Source organism: Gekko japonicus, unplaced genomic scaffold (assembly GCF_001447785.1).
Source record: "Gekko japonicus isolate JY-2015 unplaced genomic scaffold, Gekko_japonicus_V1.1 scaffold4426, whole genome shotgun sequence".
Taxonomy (NCBI): domain Eukaryota; kingdom Metazoa; phylum Chordata; class Lepidosauria; order Squamata; family Gekkonidae; genus Gekko; species Gekko japonicus.
In genome coordinates, this window is record NW_015173822.1 from 19921 (window position 1) to 34783 (window position 14863).

The 14863-nt window shown below is 52.7% G+C and overlaps 1 protein-coding gene across 1 annotated transcript in view; it reads left to right on the forward strand.

Moving 5' to 3' along the window:
• EEF1G (eukaryotic translation elongation factor 1 gamma) overlaps nt 1-3077 on the forward strand; it is a 21556-nt gene extending 18479 nt beyond the window's left edge. Inside the window, exons 8-10 of the mRNA XM_015423601.1 lie at nt 183-355; nt 437-561; nt 2774-3077. Coding sequence (XP_015279087.1) covers nt 183-355; nt 437-561; nt 2774-2932 — 457 coding nt within the window. The 3' untranslated portion in view covers nt 2933-3077. The remainder of the gene's footprint in view (nt 1-182; nt 356-436; nt 562-2773) is intronic.
• Nucleotides 3078-14863: the final 11786 nt, after the last annotated feature.

The following is a 14863-nucleotide window of genomic DNA, read 5'->3' on the forward strand; positions in this document are numbered from 1 at the left end:
CTGATGCATGCTTGGGCCGTGTGGGAGCAGTGCAGGGGTTGTGTGGGTAAACGGAAGACAGTGGGGCTCGGCAGGGTAGGTCATGGGTAGCGTGAGTCATATGGGAGGGGCTGGTTCGTGCTGCCGGAGAGATGCAGGCTCCCTTTTTGTGTGCCGAGTCTAACCGACGGCTCTCCTCCTAGCCCCTTCGTCATGGACGAGTTCAAGCGCAAGTACTCCAACGAAGACACCCTCACGGTGGCCCTGCCTCACTTCTGGGAGCATTTTGACAAGGAGGGCTGGTCCATCTGGTACGGCGAGTATCGCTTCCCCGAGGAGCTGGCGCAGACGTTCATGAGCTGCAACCTAATCACAGGTGAGACCCGGGCCCATTCCTTTTCCCCGCCTTGGGGCGGCAGTGCCCAGAGCGTCACTTCTTTCTCTCCCCCCCCCGCAGGCATGTTCCAGCGCCTGGACAAGCTGCGCAAGAATGCCTTTGCTTCCGTCATCCTTTTTGGCACCAACAACGATAGCAGCATTTCAGGCATCTGGGTCTTCCGTGGGCAGGAGCTTGCCTTTCCGGTGAGTTGGGGGGCCTCGGGCGGACTCGCCCCAAGAGCATGGCTACCTTGTGCTGGAATCGGTAGCACTCCTGGGTGGAAACAAGGTGGGATTTGTGGATCTATTCTGCCAGTGACAATATTTCCCCCTGGTGTGAGGGAGGCTCCCTGAGAGGCAGCATGGCATCGTGGTTAAGGTGGGCGAACTCTAATCTGGAGAGCCGGATTTGATTCCCTCCTCCTCCACATGAGGCCGGCTGGGTGGCCTTGGTCCAGTCACAGTTTCTCTCAGAGCTCTCTCAGCCCCACCTACCTCACAAGGTGCCTGTTGTGGGGAAGGGAAGGTGAGCGTAAGCCACTTTGAGAATCCTTAGGGTAGAGAAAAGCAGGGTATAAAAAAACCTGCTCTTCTTCCTCTTTGCACTAGAGAAAACATTTGGGGAATGGGTCTGCAGGATTTCAGGTTGTAGTTTTGTAAGAGGAGCTGCACTTTGCCGCAACTTCCTTTAGATGTCCCTCTTGCCAGAGGATTTGAGGCAACTGTGACTTAAGGAGCTGCGTCTGTAGAGTCAGCGCTGGGGGCCTCTCCCAGTCTCAGAGGATCTGAAACAAATTGTGCCTCTTCAGACTGAGGAAGGCCGAAGTAACATGACCCTCGGCTAGAAGCTTAATGGAAAGGAATCACCTTTGTTATCTTGGCTTGTGGCTTAGCAACGGACTTTAAAGAATTGGGTTTTTTGCTTGGTTTATTCATATAAAAATTTAAATCCCAGAATTTTTGTGGTTAGTTCTGTACATGGATCTCTATCCACGTTTCCAGTCAGGTGCACTGGTACTACATCAAGACGGGTAGCCATGTTTGTCTGTAGCAGCAGAAAAGTCCAGCAGCACCTTAAAGACGAACAAGATTTGTGGCAGGGGATGAGCTTTCCTAAGTCACTGCTCACGAAAGCTCATCTCCTGGCACAAATTCTGTTAGTCTTTAAGATGCTGCTGGACTCTTGCTCTTTTCTACCGCTACCACGTCAGGTATTTTCTGACGCGCGCCAGACCTGATGTATCCCTAAACTTGTCGAAACAGAAGTAGAATTTGTTCCTATTGAATGGGCTGTGAAGAACTTCACATTTCGCTGGTAGGACTAATTCAGTGCGTGCGCATGTGGGTATTTGAAGGGGTGTGTCAGTACTCCGACAGAGGAAATCACACACAGTGATGGCTTCTCAGTTGGGTCCCCAGTGAGTGGCGTGAGCACATTGGAGCCATTCCAGAGTGGGTGCAGCGCAGAGCTTTAACTGGTGCACAAGACTACATGTGGATTTCTTTTAAGAAAATGTGATGGTCATTGGGGTGGGAACGTGTGCGAGGGTTACCACCGAAACCTGACACTCACTTTCCAAATAAATCCCAAAATGTATTTAAAATCAGAACCAGTTAAAGCAGGCAGCAAAACACTCTCAAAAACAGTATCCGCCTCACAGTCGGGCTGCTCCAGTCACGAGAGTGGAGCAAAAGTAGAACTGAGCGCCCACAATGAAGGCACGCCAGGTGAACCTCCCAAAGAAGAGCTTTCCCAGAGATCCAGCATTGCTGCCGAAGAGGCCCCATCCACCACCTGCTTCCCTTCTGTGGCCAGGGGGTACCCAGAGAAGGGAGTGACTAGACGAGTTTTCCACAGGGTGGCAAGGTTGTCCAGATATCCCACACCCAGAACATTTTAGGGCCTTACGTGTCCAGTACAAACACTTTGCCTTGTGCCCGTGATCAAGCCTCTGCGACACAGGGGTAACACGATCATCATGGCGGCATCTCCTTGTCAACACCCTTGCGGGTGGTGTTTTGGACCAGCTGTAGCTGCTGTGAGATCTTCCGAGGCAGCCCCGCCTAGAGCACACATGATAATAGTCTGGCCTTGATGCCTTTGGCGGGTGAATAACTGCCGCCGGGTCGCTTCTTTCCAGGAAAGGGCACAGCTGGGTGTACCAGTCGTGGTTGGGAGAAGGATTAGTAGCCACGGGAGAGCAGTGGGGAGCTGCCGAAAAAGCCGTGTCTGGGTCAAGTGTAATTTCTCTTGCAAAGACTGTGCTAAACGTTGGGGCCGAGAGCTGTCCCAGACCTGCGTCTGTCCCATTGATGGGAGGGCCCCTCATTTTGGCATTAGCGGGGACCATCCCAGCCTTGTGGGTTTACTCTTCCTCGGCATTGTGCTGACTGCCCTCCCCTGTCTTTTCCCCAGCTGAGTCCCGACTGGCAGGTGGACTACGAATCCTATACTTGGCGGAAGCTGGACCCGGATAGCGAGGAGTGCAAGACCCTGGTGAAGGAGTACTTCCTGTGGGAGGGGGAGTTCAAGCACGTCGGCAAGGCCTTCTGCCAGGGCAAGATCTTCAAGTGAGGCGAAGGCCGGAGGACTGTTCCCAAAACACGGACCTAATGAAGGACAAAGAGCCCCCTGGAGCCGCCAGTGGCCAGAACATCGCAAGGAGGGAGAGATGGCGTGACGTTCCAAGACGTGTATTAAAAACCCGAGTGTGCTAGTAGCGCGTGTGTCGGTCTGCTTCCTGGCGGAGGGGAGGGTGGGCACGCAGGTTATCCTCTGGGCACAATCCCTAAGCTTTGTGGCTTGCTAAAGCGGCCATGTTGGTGGTTGGGGATCTCCTTTGCCCTGCCGTGCTGCAGTTCCTCCCATATCGTCTCTGTGGGCCGGCCAAGAGGCCATTTCTGTGGCTCAGTCGTACTTTCTTGTAAGCCAGAGACCCTGAGTTCAGTCCCTGGCATTTCCACTTTGAACAGGGGTCCCCCAACCTTTTGGAGCCTCTGCAGGCACCTTTTGGAATACCGGCACAGCGTGACAGGAACAACTATGAAATGGTTCCCGTGGGAGCTGGAGCCAGCCACAAAATAGCTGCCGCAGCTCACCTTCAGTCACACAGTGAAGATCCTTGTGCTGTGGCCGTAGATGCTACCAAAGCCACATGTGTGTTTTGTTTTGTTTTTTTAAATGGCACAGCCAATCAGATGCCTTGCTGGACAAAAGCCCCACCCACTCTAGGATTTATTTATTTATTATTTACATTTCTATCCCGCCCACCCCGGAGGCTCAGGACGGCTAACAAGGCATATCGCCGAATAAAACAGTAAAACAGTACAAAATGTTAAAAATACATCACCATTAATAAACAATTTTGGTGCTCCTCTGAACCAATTCCAAAATTACAGTTTCTAAAAGCAAGATGGCCGTCCCCTAAACGTCCCGTTCTCACCCATGATGCAGTAATTATGGGGCGTTGGTGGTACATGCCCATGTCCTGATGTCCATATACAGAAATTATGGGGCGTTGATGGTACACTGGTGCGTTGGTGGTACACTGGTGGTGGCGGCTCCTATTCAAAAGCCTGGCGGAAGAAACCCTTGGTGAGCACCAGAAAAGGTGTCAGTAGGCATCACGGTGTCCAGGGGCGCCACAATGGGGACCCCTGACTTAAAGGATCTCGGAAGGCAGACGCAGAGAACCATGTTTCTCCCCCTGGGGCCACAGAGAGCTCCTGTTATTCAGAGAAGGCAGAGTCCCCAGCTGCGAGACCAGTTGAGTCTGGCCTCAGGTGTCAGGCTGCTTCCTAGATCCCCAGTACACAAAGCATGGCTTATTCCCACTTATTCTCAGTGCCTGCCACCAGAGATCAGGGGCACTGTGACAGTTTTACTCCAGCCCCCATTAAGATGCAAGTCTCCGCAGGAGGGCCTGGTATCTCTCCCCAGATTACACAGGCCCAACAGAGCCCTTAACAAAGGGATTGGTCACACAGGGTTGATCTCCAGTTTGTGCAAGTCTTAAACCGGACTCTGCGGGCCTTTGTTGACAGGGCCGAAAGTGGGCAAGGGGTAGCCCGTTAATCGAGCTGCTTGGCCGGTTTCCGAGCCCCAGCCCAGCTCTGTGGGAGTGTCCAGGGATGCCTCCCTGCAGCGCGTTTGTCTTGACTCCGTAACGAGGCAACCTGTGAAAGTGGGGTGTGCTTATCAGTGCTAGGTGTTGTAAGGGCCAAGGTTGAGGGCAAACAGAGAAAAACCACACCTTCGGTATTGATAGACAAATGAAGCGAGCTGTAGGAGTGTCGCTTGACATACCCTGCGGTTCTGGACTTTTGAGAGTCCTATCAAGGTAACCCGTGCGGTGGTTAAGTGCGCGGACTCTAATCTGGGAGAACTGGGTTTGATTCCCCACTCCTCCACTTGCACCTGGCTGGATGACCTTGGGCAAGCTGTAGTTCTGATAAGAGCTGTCCTTGAAAAAGAGCAGTATCTCTCAGAGCTCTCTCAGCCCCACCTACCTCACAGGGTGTCTGTTGTGGGGAGCGGAAGGGAAAGGAGTTTGTAAGCTGCTCTGAGACTCCTTTGGGTAGTGAAGGGCGGGGTATAAATCCAAACTCCTCTTCTTAAGGAATTGCGTCTCCTGCTTTCCAAATAACCAGGACGAGACTGCCTGCTGGCCCAAAAATAATGCAGAGTGTGTTGGTTGTACAGGTCAGTGTACTGTACACGGAACACATTTTGAGTCCAGTGGCACCTTTAAGGCCAGCGAAGGTTCGTGGAAGTGTGCATGCACATGAAAGCCTTATACCTTTGTTGGTCGTAAAAGGTCCCACTGGACTCAACATTTGTTCTTCTGCTTCAGACCAACACAGCTGCACACCTAGATTGTACTTTACACAGAGAATGATGAAAATGTGGGATTTGCTGTCAAGATGTGACGGCCAGAGGGGATTAAATAGGACTATCAGTGGCTGCTGGCCATGGTGACTGAGGGGAACCTCCACATTCAGAGGCAGTCAGCCTCTGGATCCCAGAGCCAGGAGGCAACATCAGGGGAAGGCCTCGGCCTCTATGCCCTGTTGTTGGACTTCCAGAGGAACTGGTTGGCCGCTGTGTGAGACAGGAGGCTGGACTAGATGGGCCGCTGGCCTGACCCAGCAGGGCTGCTCTTGCGTTCAGTGCCCACTTTGCCCCTTGTGTTTGTGCCAGTTGCCCCACTTCCCTGAACGAAATTTTGGAGTGCTCTGCGGGCTGCAGCGAGAGGGAGGAATTGACAGAAATCACTATTCCCCCCCCCAAAAAAAACCCCCAACCCTTAAGTCTTTGGAGCAGCCTGGCTGTTTCTCAGCCTCAGCTGCCAGGTTCAGATTTAAGTTTCTGGCCTTCGTGAGGGTAGAGGGCCAATGTGGCGCGACCTGCCAATGCCATCCGGCTGGCACAAGGAGGCTATTGTGTAGCCAGAGGGTGTGCCCTGTAAGAAACTGCAGCCTCATGCGTGGGATTGTTTGAGCACTTTGGGCTCTCCTTGGCGTGTGCTTTAGAGTTTGACCTGGACCTGAAGTCTCCCAGGGCAGGAGTCTCTGGGGGAGGAAAGCAAGTTAGTGGGAGCTGGCTGAGGCCGTAGAGGGAGGAGCCTCCTGTTCTCTGGGAGCTGGGAGAAGAATCCAGCCTCGAGCCCTCCTGGATCTGTTTTATGGCCCCTGTATGAAAGCTCCATGTGCAGAGGCAGACCACCTCTTCCAGACAGGAAGGCCATCCTGCCCTGCGTAGGGGACTTTCCACACGAAACGGGGCCGCGATCTAGCCTCTCTCTTTTGCTGCCAAGTTGCAGCTGATGGCAACCACCACGTAGGGTTTTCAAGGCAAGAGACGTGCAGAGGTGGCTTGCCATTGCCTGCCTCTGCATAGCAGCCCTGATACGCCTTGGAGGCTGCCATGCAAATACTAGCCAGGGCCGACCCTGCTGAGCTGAGATCTGCGGCGATTGGGCTAGCCTGGGCAATTCAGGTCGGGGCACAATCTAGCCTTAAAGGTAAAGGTTCCCTTGCTCGAAAGCCGGTCGAGTCCGACTCTAGGGTTGCAGTGCTCATCTCCGTTTCCAAGCCGAAGAGCCAGCGCTGTCCAAAGACGTTTCCGTGGTCATGTGGCCGGCGTGACTAAACACCAAGGCACACGGAACGCTGTGACCTTCCCACCGAAGTGGTCCCTATTTATCTACTTGCAATTTCTTGCTTTCGAACTGCTAGGTTGGCAGGAGCTGGAACTAGAGACGGGAGCTCACTTCGTCATGCGGCACACTCGGGTCTCGAACTGCTGAACTACTGACCTTCCACAGCCTGCAGTTCAGCCTTGTTGTTGTTCAGTCGCACAGTCAAGTCCGACTCTTTGCGACCCCATGGACCAGCTCCCGCCAGGCCCTCCTGTCTTCCGCTGTCCTCTGAAGTTGGCTCAATTTCATGTTCGTTGCGTCGATGACACTGTCCAACCATCTCATCCTTTGTCGTCCCCATCTTCTTTGACCTTCAATCTTTCCCAGCATCAGGGTCTTCTCCAGTGAGTGCTCCCTTCTCATTTGGTGGCCAAAGTATTTGAGCGTCAGTTTCATTATCTGGCCTTCCAGGGAACAGTCAGGGTTGATTTCTTTTAGGATTGACTGATTTGATCTTCTTGCAGTCCAAGGGACTCTCAAGAGTCTTCTCCAGCACCATAGTTCAAAAGAATGTATTCTTCAGCGCTCAGCCTTCCTTATAGTCCAACTCTCGCAGCCATACATGACTACTGGGAATACCATTGCTTTGACCATGCGGAATTTTGTTGGCAGTTCAGCCTTACAGTAGCCTAAATAGAACCTTTCCCATCAGAGGCAGGAATACCTCTGCCGGTTTGCTGGAGCCAGAGGACAACCTCCATGCCCTGCTGGTGGGCTTCCTGGAGGCACCTGGCTTGGCCGCTGTGGGGAGACAGGATGAGGCCTGGCCGATATTGACCTCGGCCTGCACCTAGCAAGGTAATGGCACCCCTTCCTAGCAGCAGCATTGTATGAACTGAGGCAGTTGCAGGGGAGAAGAATCTTGGTTCTCACCCGGTGGCTTTACTTGGCCTTTGCAAAATCCCATCTTACTGGGCAATTGGGGAGGCCGACTGCAGGTATTTTCTCTCCCCCGCCCCACCCCCCTTCTATTTATTGCCGGCTGCCAGGAGTCACGTGCTCTCGACACTCCTCCCCCCCATTTGGAGTGGTGGCTTCTGGGGGGGGGGCAGAATGGCTGCAGTTAATCACATCCATCTGGTTTCTCCGGGGGCCCTCAGGAAGAGTGAATCATGCAGGCATCCTGAGAGCGGGTGGGGCTTGGCTGCAAGCGGCCCTGTTTGTTGTGTTTGGCCAGGGTGGGGGTGGAAGGGGTCTGGCAGGGACGCCACTGGCTTGGCCCCTTGCAGAAAGGAGGCCGGAGGCTGCAGGGTTCCTCTGGCTCCCTCCCCTCTATTTCTCCGAAAACCTCCTTGCCCTGCTCCACAGTCCGTGAGGGTTTGATTAGGGTCGAATCGATTTGGACCCTTCTAGGCCAAATACGTAGGTCTCCGCATAAGACAAGGCTGGCTGGCAAAGACAATGCACGGAAAGGATGAAGGCGGTTGGAAAAGAGGAAGAGCCACACATGAGATGGGGTGACTCAACAGGGGAAGCCACGGCTCTCCCTTTGCAAGATCTGAGCAAAGCTGTTAATGATAGGAAGTTTGGGAGGTTAATTCGTAGGGTCGCCGTAAGTCGGATGGGACTCGATGGCACAGAACACAGGCACCCGAGCCAAAGCTCACAGCCTGTTGATGGGGCCTGGGCGTGTGCTTGTGGAGGGAAGGGAAGAGAAGACAGCATTCACTCCGAGCGTGCCCCTATCAGTGTCCGCCATGCATTGCTTACAGGCCAAGAGGTGGTCCTCCTGCCTCCTCCACTCGGGACAGCTTTGAGTGGAGCCATCTTAAATAACTCTACTAAAATCAATACTTCATTTCCTGGCAGGGAAAAGTCTCGGTGAAGGATAACATTTCCCAGTTCTGTCTCTAATACTAGATTTTTAGATCTGATAACATGTTGTAGCACTTCAAAGCACCTCAGAAACAATCTTGTTTGTACAACAGTCCTGCGAAGTAGGCCGCTATTTGTCCTCATGGGGAGGTCAGGGGTCGTCTCTGTGTGGCTGAGGAGATTGACCAAGGGGGTTTCTGTGTTGTGGCTCATACTATCTATGTTAACAAAACACCTTCTGAAAAGTGGTCTCTCCAGGCAAGGGTGGTGGTAGGGGTTAATTTAGTTGATCTCAGAGTTTCAAAGGCTGTCATTACCTGGAGCTCTCTTGAATATAGACCTTGTTACAACAACTTATCTGATGAGGGCTGCTTGTGCAGTCTTTCTCCAGCGCTGTTTGAGAAACCGATCTCTGGGGTTGGACCCCTTTCAGTTGGATTCTCCGTCTTCTGTACAAGTCGAAGGCACATTTTTGTGGTAGAGCTTTATCCGCCTTCCAAGGGTAGAGTGGTCAGAGTGTCTGACTAGGATGTGGGGACCTGGGTTCAGATCCCTACTCTGCCATGGAAGCTTAGTTTGGGATGACCTTGGGCCAGGCCACATGCTTAGCCTAACCTACCTCACAGGGTTGTTGTTTTAATTTAATTTTTTTAACTTTAATAATAGATCTCCCCCAAGAAGAAAATACAGCACTTACATATCAGAAAAGGGGAGTCTTACCTATCTCTCTCTAAACTCCAGGAAGAAGAGGAGGAGGAGGTTGGATTTATACCCTGCCCTTCACTCAGTCTCAGAGAAGTTTACAAACTCCTTTCCCTTCTCCTCCCCACAACAGACACCCTGTGAGGTAGGTGAGGCTGAGAGAGCTCTTTCCAGAACTTTTCCAGAAAGATTTTTAAAATGTCTGGACAACAACTTGCAGGGTTGTTGTGAGGATAAAAACAGAGTGGAGGAGGAGGAGGAGAGATTGGATTTATACCCTGCCCTTCGCTCAGAGCGGCTTACAAACTCCTCTCCCTTCCCCTCCCCACAACAGACACCCTGTGAGGTAGGTGGGCCTGAGAGAACTCTGAGAACTGCCCTTTCAAGGACAGCTCCTGTCAGAACTAAGGCTTGCCCAAGGTCACACCAGCAGCTGCGTGTGGAGGAGGGGGGAGTCAAACCCGGTTCTCCCGGATTAGAGTCCACGCACTTAACCACTACACCAAACTGGTGTACAATGAAAGATGCTGCTGGAGTCCCCCTTGGGGACAAAGGCAGGGTATCAGTGAAGCAAACAAATTCTCACTCCAGGCCTCGCCTTCCCATTTGAGAACACAGCAGGCTCCCTTGCTCTTGCATATGGCAAGGCAGCAGTGGGGAGGGGGCACTGGCCCCTTACCCCCACTGTGTCCCCCCCCAAGCTTTCTGATACCATAAGTTGGGGGGGGTGATTTTGCCCAGTTTCCCTCCCCCTGCTGCCTCCATGACTTTGGGAGTGGGGGTTGCAGAGGGTGTTTGGGAAAGTGGGGAAAGCTCTGCCCCCCCAAAAGACACTTTCTGCTAGCGCCTAATTCTCATTCACAAAGGGAACCGCCTTAATTGTTCCAATGCAACTGTTTCCCTTGCCTCCGTGTGAATTTGTTTCTGTGGGGGGTGAAGCAGGAAGTATTTTGTGTGGGGGGGGAGGAGGGAGTAGTAGTAGTAAACCCAATATGTGTGGGGTGGCTGGATCCACAGGCCCTCCCGCCTGTTTTGGTGTTGGTCTCTGCCGTGTGTGCGCTTTAACAGCGTGTTGCGCTAAATTCTGTGGCCTGGCTTTGGAATCTGGGCCTTCTTCCAAACGTTCTTTGGCAGAGAGTTTGGGGAAGCTGAACTTTTCTTCCCGCCCCCACTTCGGAGAGCGAGAAGGCAGGGAAGAAGAGACAGAGTTAAAACGAGCCCCCCCTTTCCCTCCCCCACTGGTTTGTGTGTGTGTCGCATTGGTCAACGGCCCAATTGCCCTCCCCAATAAACCCAGCGAGGTGCCTTAAAGAGCGACTCCAGCTGCTGAAGGGAGGGGAGAGGGCAGGGCCCGGCCTGGCTCCAGGCCAACACATCTGGAACCCATTCTTTTGCTCCGCCGCAGCCCCACCCAAGCTTTTGCTATGTGGGAGAGAGATCAGCAATAGGCTATGTGACTCAGCCAGCCCTGCCTGCGCGATCGGCCTCCTCCTCCTCCTCCTCCTCCTCCTCCAAGGGCGCATTGCTAGAGCGGCAGAGGCCGCCTTCTGCAGACCGGGATTTGCAGACCGCCTCGATGGCCTCGGGAAGGCTGTCCGTCTCCCCACCGGGTAGTCTCGCACTCTGGCAGGGCTCTGGTGTCCAGCCACCCCCCCTGTATATCTATAGGGGGCAGTGGTCCAGCCCAGTGGGGCCCCAGGCCAGCGGCTCTTGGGTGGAGGCTTGAGAATTGCATGTTCCTGGAGTTGTTTGCAGAGGTCAGGAATGTTTTGGAGTTCAGGAAGCGGCTTGCTAGGCGACCCCCTCCCCACCATTCTCCCCTCTGGTGGCTTCTGCTGCTCAGTGTTCTCATCTCCTGTCTTTTCTTTTTATCACTCCTCCAATTCCGTGAATTCCAGTGTTCTGATGCAGGAGAGGAAGGCAGGTCCCCTTTGTTTTTTTTTATAGCCAAGCAAAACTATCCGACCGAGGGAGACAACGCCAGGCCCTGCCACAGGATTTCTAAAAAAGATGAAGCCCTTTGCCTGCAATCCAGCCAGCTGGGGCTTGGCATTTTGAAACGCAAGAGATTGTCTGAGCATGCACAGAGTGAGGGTTCACCATTCACTGCCCCACTTGGCCAGACCAAGGCCCTACTCCATCTATCGCAGGGTGCAGCCTTATGCACCTGAGAAGCTTACCTGCAGAGCACAGAAACATCTGGTAGTCAGAGATATAGTGCATTAATTGGGGGGGGGGGGCTTTAATCAAATCCACACGCCCCATGCCCTTACTCCCCTCAACTGTAGTCCTTCCCACTGGTCTTCACGATATAGTTTGTTTACTTCGTGTATAGTGTGCCTTTCTCCCCCGTAGGAGCCCAAGGCGTCTTACAGCATTCTCCTCTCCTTCATTTTCTCTTCACAACAACCCTCCGAGGTAGGGTAGGTTAAGGCCGAGAGCGGGTGACCAACCCAACATCCACCCGGCTACCTTTTATGGCGGAGCGGAGATTCAAACTAGGGTCTTCCAGGCCCTCGTATGATACTAGAACTACATCACCACACTGGTTCTCATGAGCTGCACTCTCAGCTCTCTTCAGACTGGGAACTCTGCAGAATTGTCATGCAGAACTCCCTCCGGCGTGGACAAAGTAGGGAGTTCACTTGGAGAGCCCAGGCTACCCTGATCTCGGAACCTGAGAGGGTAGTATTTGGATGGGAGACCTCCAAGGAATACCAGGGTCCTGCTGACAGAGAGGCGGGCAATGGCGAACCACCTCTGAGCATCTGTTGCCTTGAAAACCCCAATGGGGTTTTTTTCATGAGTCAGCTGTGACTCGCTGGTACTTTCTGCCACCCCCATGGGTGCAGCGGGAACCCTTCTTCCTCTTTGTCCTCCCTAGGCTTGTCAGAGGTGGTGTCCAGAAAGGGAAGTTCCCCCCAAAGAGGGTTCCCTAGGGTGGACAGCTCTGAGTTGGGAAATTTCTGGAGGTTTTTCTGGGCGCAATGTTCCCTCTAAGATCTGGAGTCTTGTGAGCAAAAATTATAGTTTGTGAGCTACCTGCATTAAAGTTGTGAGCGAGCGATTTGGCTACTGCATAAATTTGTTTGCTCTGGAGCCATCCTTCCTGAGCTGAGACAAAAATTTGTGAGCTGGAGGCTAAAAAACTGTGAGCTAGCTCACACTAACGCAGCTTAGAGGGAACACTGGCTAGGGGGAGGTTTAGGGAGGGAATGACATAGAGTCCACCTGCCAAAGCAGCCATTTTCTCCAGGGGAACTGATCCTGCTCATCTGGAGGTCAGTCATAGTGGGATATCTCCAGGTGCCCTAGGGTTCCCCCAATGTAGGCTATTCCCCCGAAAGTGCTATTGACTGGCATAGGGACTGGCATTAAAGTTGTGAGCGAGCGATTTGGCTACTGCCATAAATTAGTGCGGTCTGGAGCCATCCTTCCTGAGCGGAGACAAAAATGTGTGAGCCGGAGGCTAAAACAACTGTGAGCTAGCTCACACGAACTCAGCTTAGAGGGAACACTGGTTGTCATAGTGGGGTATCTCCAGGTGCCGCCTGGAAGGTGGCAACCCTAGGGTTCCCCCAATGTAGGCTATCCCCCCGAAAGTGCTATTGACTGGCATAGGGTGAATTGACTATGATGCACAGTGGGCTTTTGCTTTCCCTGATCAAGCTCCCCTTTGCCAACGAAAGCGGCACCCGTCGGCTCCACCCGGTGAGCAAATAACGTTCCCAGCAGCCTCACCTTGTTCGGAGTTGCAGCCCTATCTTCCTGCCAGCCCCTTAATTCCAGAAGGGAAGGGTCAGGGGTTTTGCTCATGGCTTTCAGCCCATCTTATGAATCTCTCCGCAAAGCAAAGAGGCCCTGCCTCAGTTCTGCCCCTCCCTTCCACGGCCCGGCCCAAAGAAACAGGATCTAGCCTTCCTCTGTGCCAGGGGTCAGAAAGCTTTTATAAACAGTGCGCCAAAGTATGTCAAAATTCAGAGCGAGAGAAGAACAAACAGCCAGAGTAAGACAGCCCAGCTTGCAAAACTGGAAGTGTGCAATTGGACGTTGTTGGTCATTGGCGTGGTGGTTAGAAATCTAACTTTTCTGCAGCCCAAACAGTGGTTGTTGCGAGTCTTTGCTTGGTGGTAGAACATACCATCAGGTCGCAGCTGACTTATGGCCATCCCATAGGGCTTTCAAGGCAAGAGATGTTCAGGGCTGGTTTTCCATCGATTTCCTCTGCGTAGCAATCCTGGACCTCTCTGGTGGGTCTCCCATCCAAATACTGAGGGCCGACCCTGCTTAGCTTCTGAGATTTAATGAGATCTGGCTAGCCTGGGCCATTCAGGTCAGGGCAAGTCAGAGATTAGGAATTGGCAGACATAAGGCTTCACAAATAAACTGTAGGAGCACCCTGAATGAGTGTTCTGCTGCACTGTGCATGGTTCAGCTTAATTTCCCTTTTCTGTGAAGCATCTCTAAGAAGCCCTCGAGTCCTAACACAAAAATCTTGGACTGCCATTCCCTTCACTTACTGGTTCTACCAGCGTCTGTCTGCTGGCAGAAACTGCTGTCAAGTTACAGCCAACTTACAGTGACCCTGTAGGGTTTTCAGAGCAATAGACGAACAGAGGTGGTACGCCATTGCGCGCTTCTGCATAGCCTCTCTGGGACTTCCCTGGTGGTCTCCCATCCAAATACTAACCAGGGCTGACCCTGGTTAGTTTCTGAGATCTAACAAGATTGGGCTAGCCTGCGCCTTCCAGAAAACTTTGTACTTTTACCAAAAGAGCCATATTTGTTCCACTGGTGGACCTCCTGATGGCACCTGGTATTTTTGGCCTGATCCAACATTGGCTTCTCTTATGTTCTTATGCACTGAGCCACAGTCTCAGCCACTGACATCGGCCTGATTATAAGTTTTAGAGATGTTTATTCTGTTAAACCAGATACTTCCCGCTTGGCTGATGGTGGGATACTGTGGACTTGGAGGCAGATGAGACCCTCAGAAGGGGGCAAGAAGGGACTACTTTACCCAGCTTTGCCTCAGGCATAAAAAGACATTGTGCAGATACCTATTTTGAATAGAGGACTCCTCTGGGCCATCTAACAGGTAAGAGGGCCCATCACAAGTGCCAATCCTGCCTAGTTGCTCGCTTTCAGTTGGGAAATTCCTGGAGGTTTTGGGGGTGGAGCCTGGCGATGGTGGGGTTTGGGGAGAGGAGGGGCCAGGCTGAGCAGAGTACAGTGCCACGGAGTCCACCCTCCAAAGCAGCCATTTTCTCCAAGGGAGCTGATCTCTGTTGCCTGGAGACCAGTTGTGATTCCAGGAGATATCCAGCTACCATCTGGAGGTTGGCAAACCCTAGCCCACCCCCAGCCCATTGTAATTCAGACACTGCCTGGAGAGTCTACCCGGCTATCATATTTAACTGATCTTGGGCATTTTCCAATCTGTTTTCTTTTTTAAACAAAAAGTCAGCTTCAGTGGCCACTACCAGCATTGCCACTTGTGGCAGTGACTTCCCCTAGTCAAGGATGGGCTGTAGGCGGAATCACTTCCTTGAGCCTGACCTGCAGATGAACATGGGTCCGTTCCTGTCTCTGAAACTGCAGGTTTCTGGCTTTCCTAGCCTTGTGCCTTGTGCCCTGTACCCAGGGGTCATTTCGTAGAAAAAGAGCTAGGGGAACTCATTAGCATAACTCATTAGCATATGCCACACCCCCTGACATCACCGGAAGTGTGTCATAAGGCCAAACCCTTGACATCACCGGAAGTGTGCCATAAGGCCACACCCCACCCC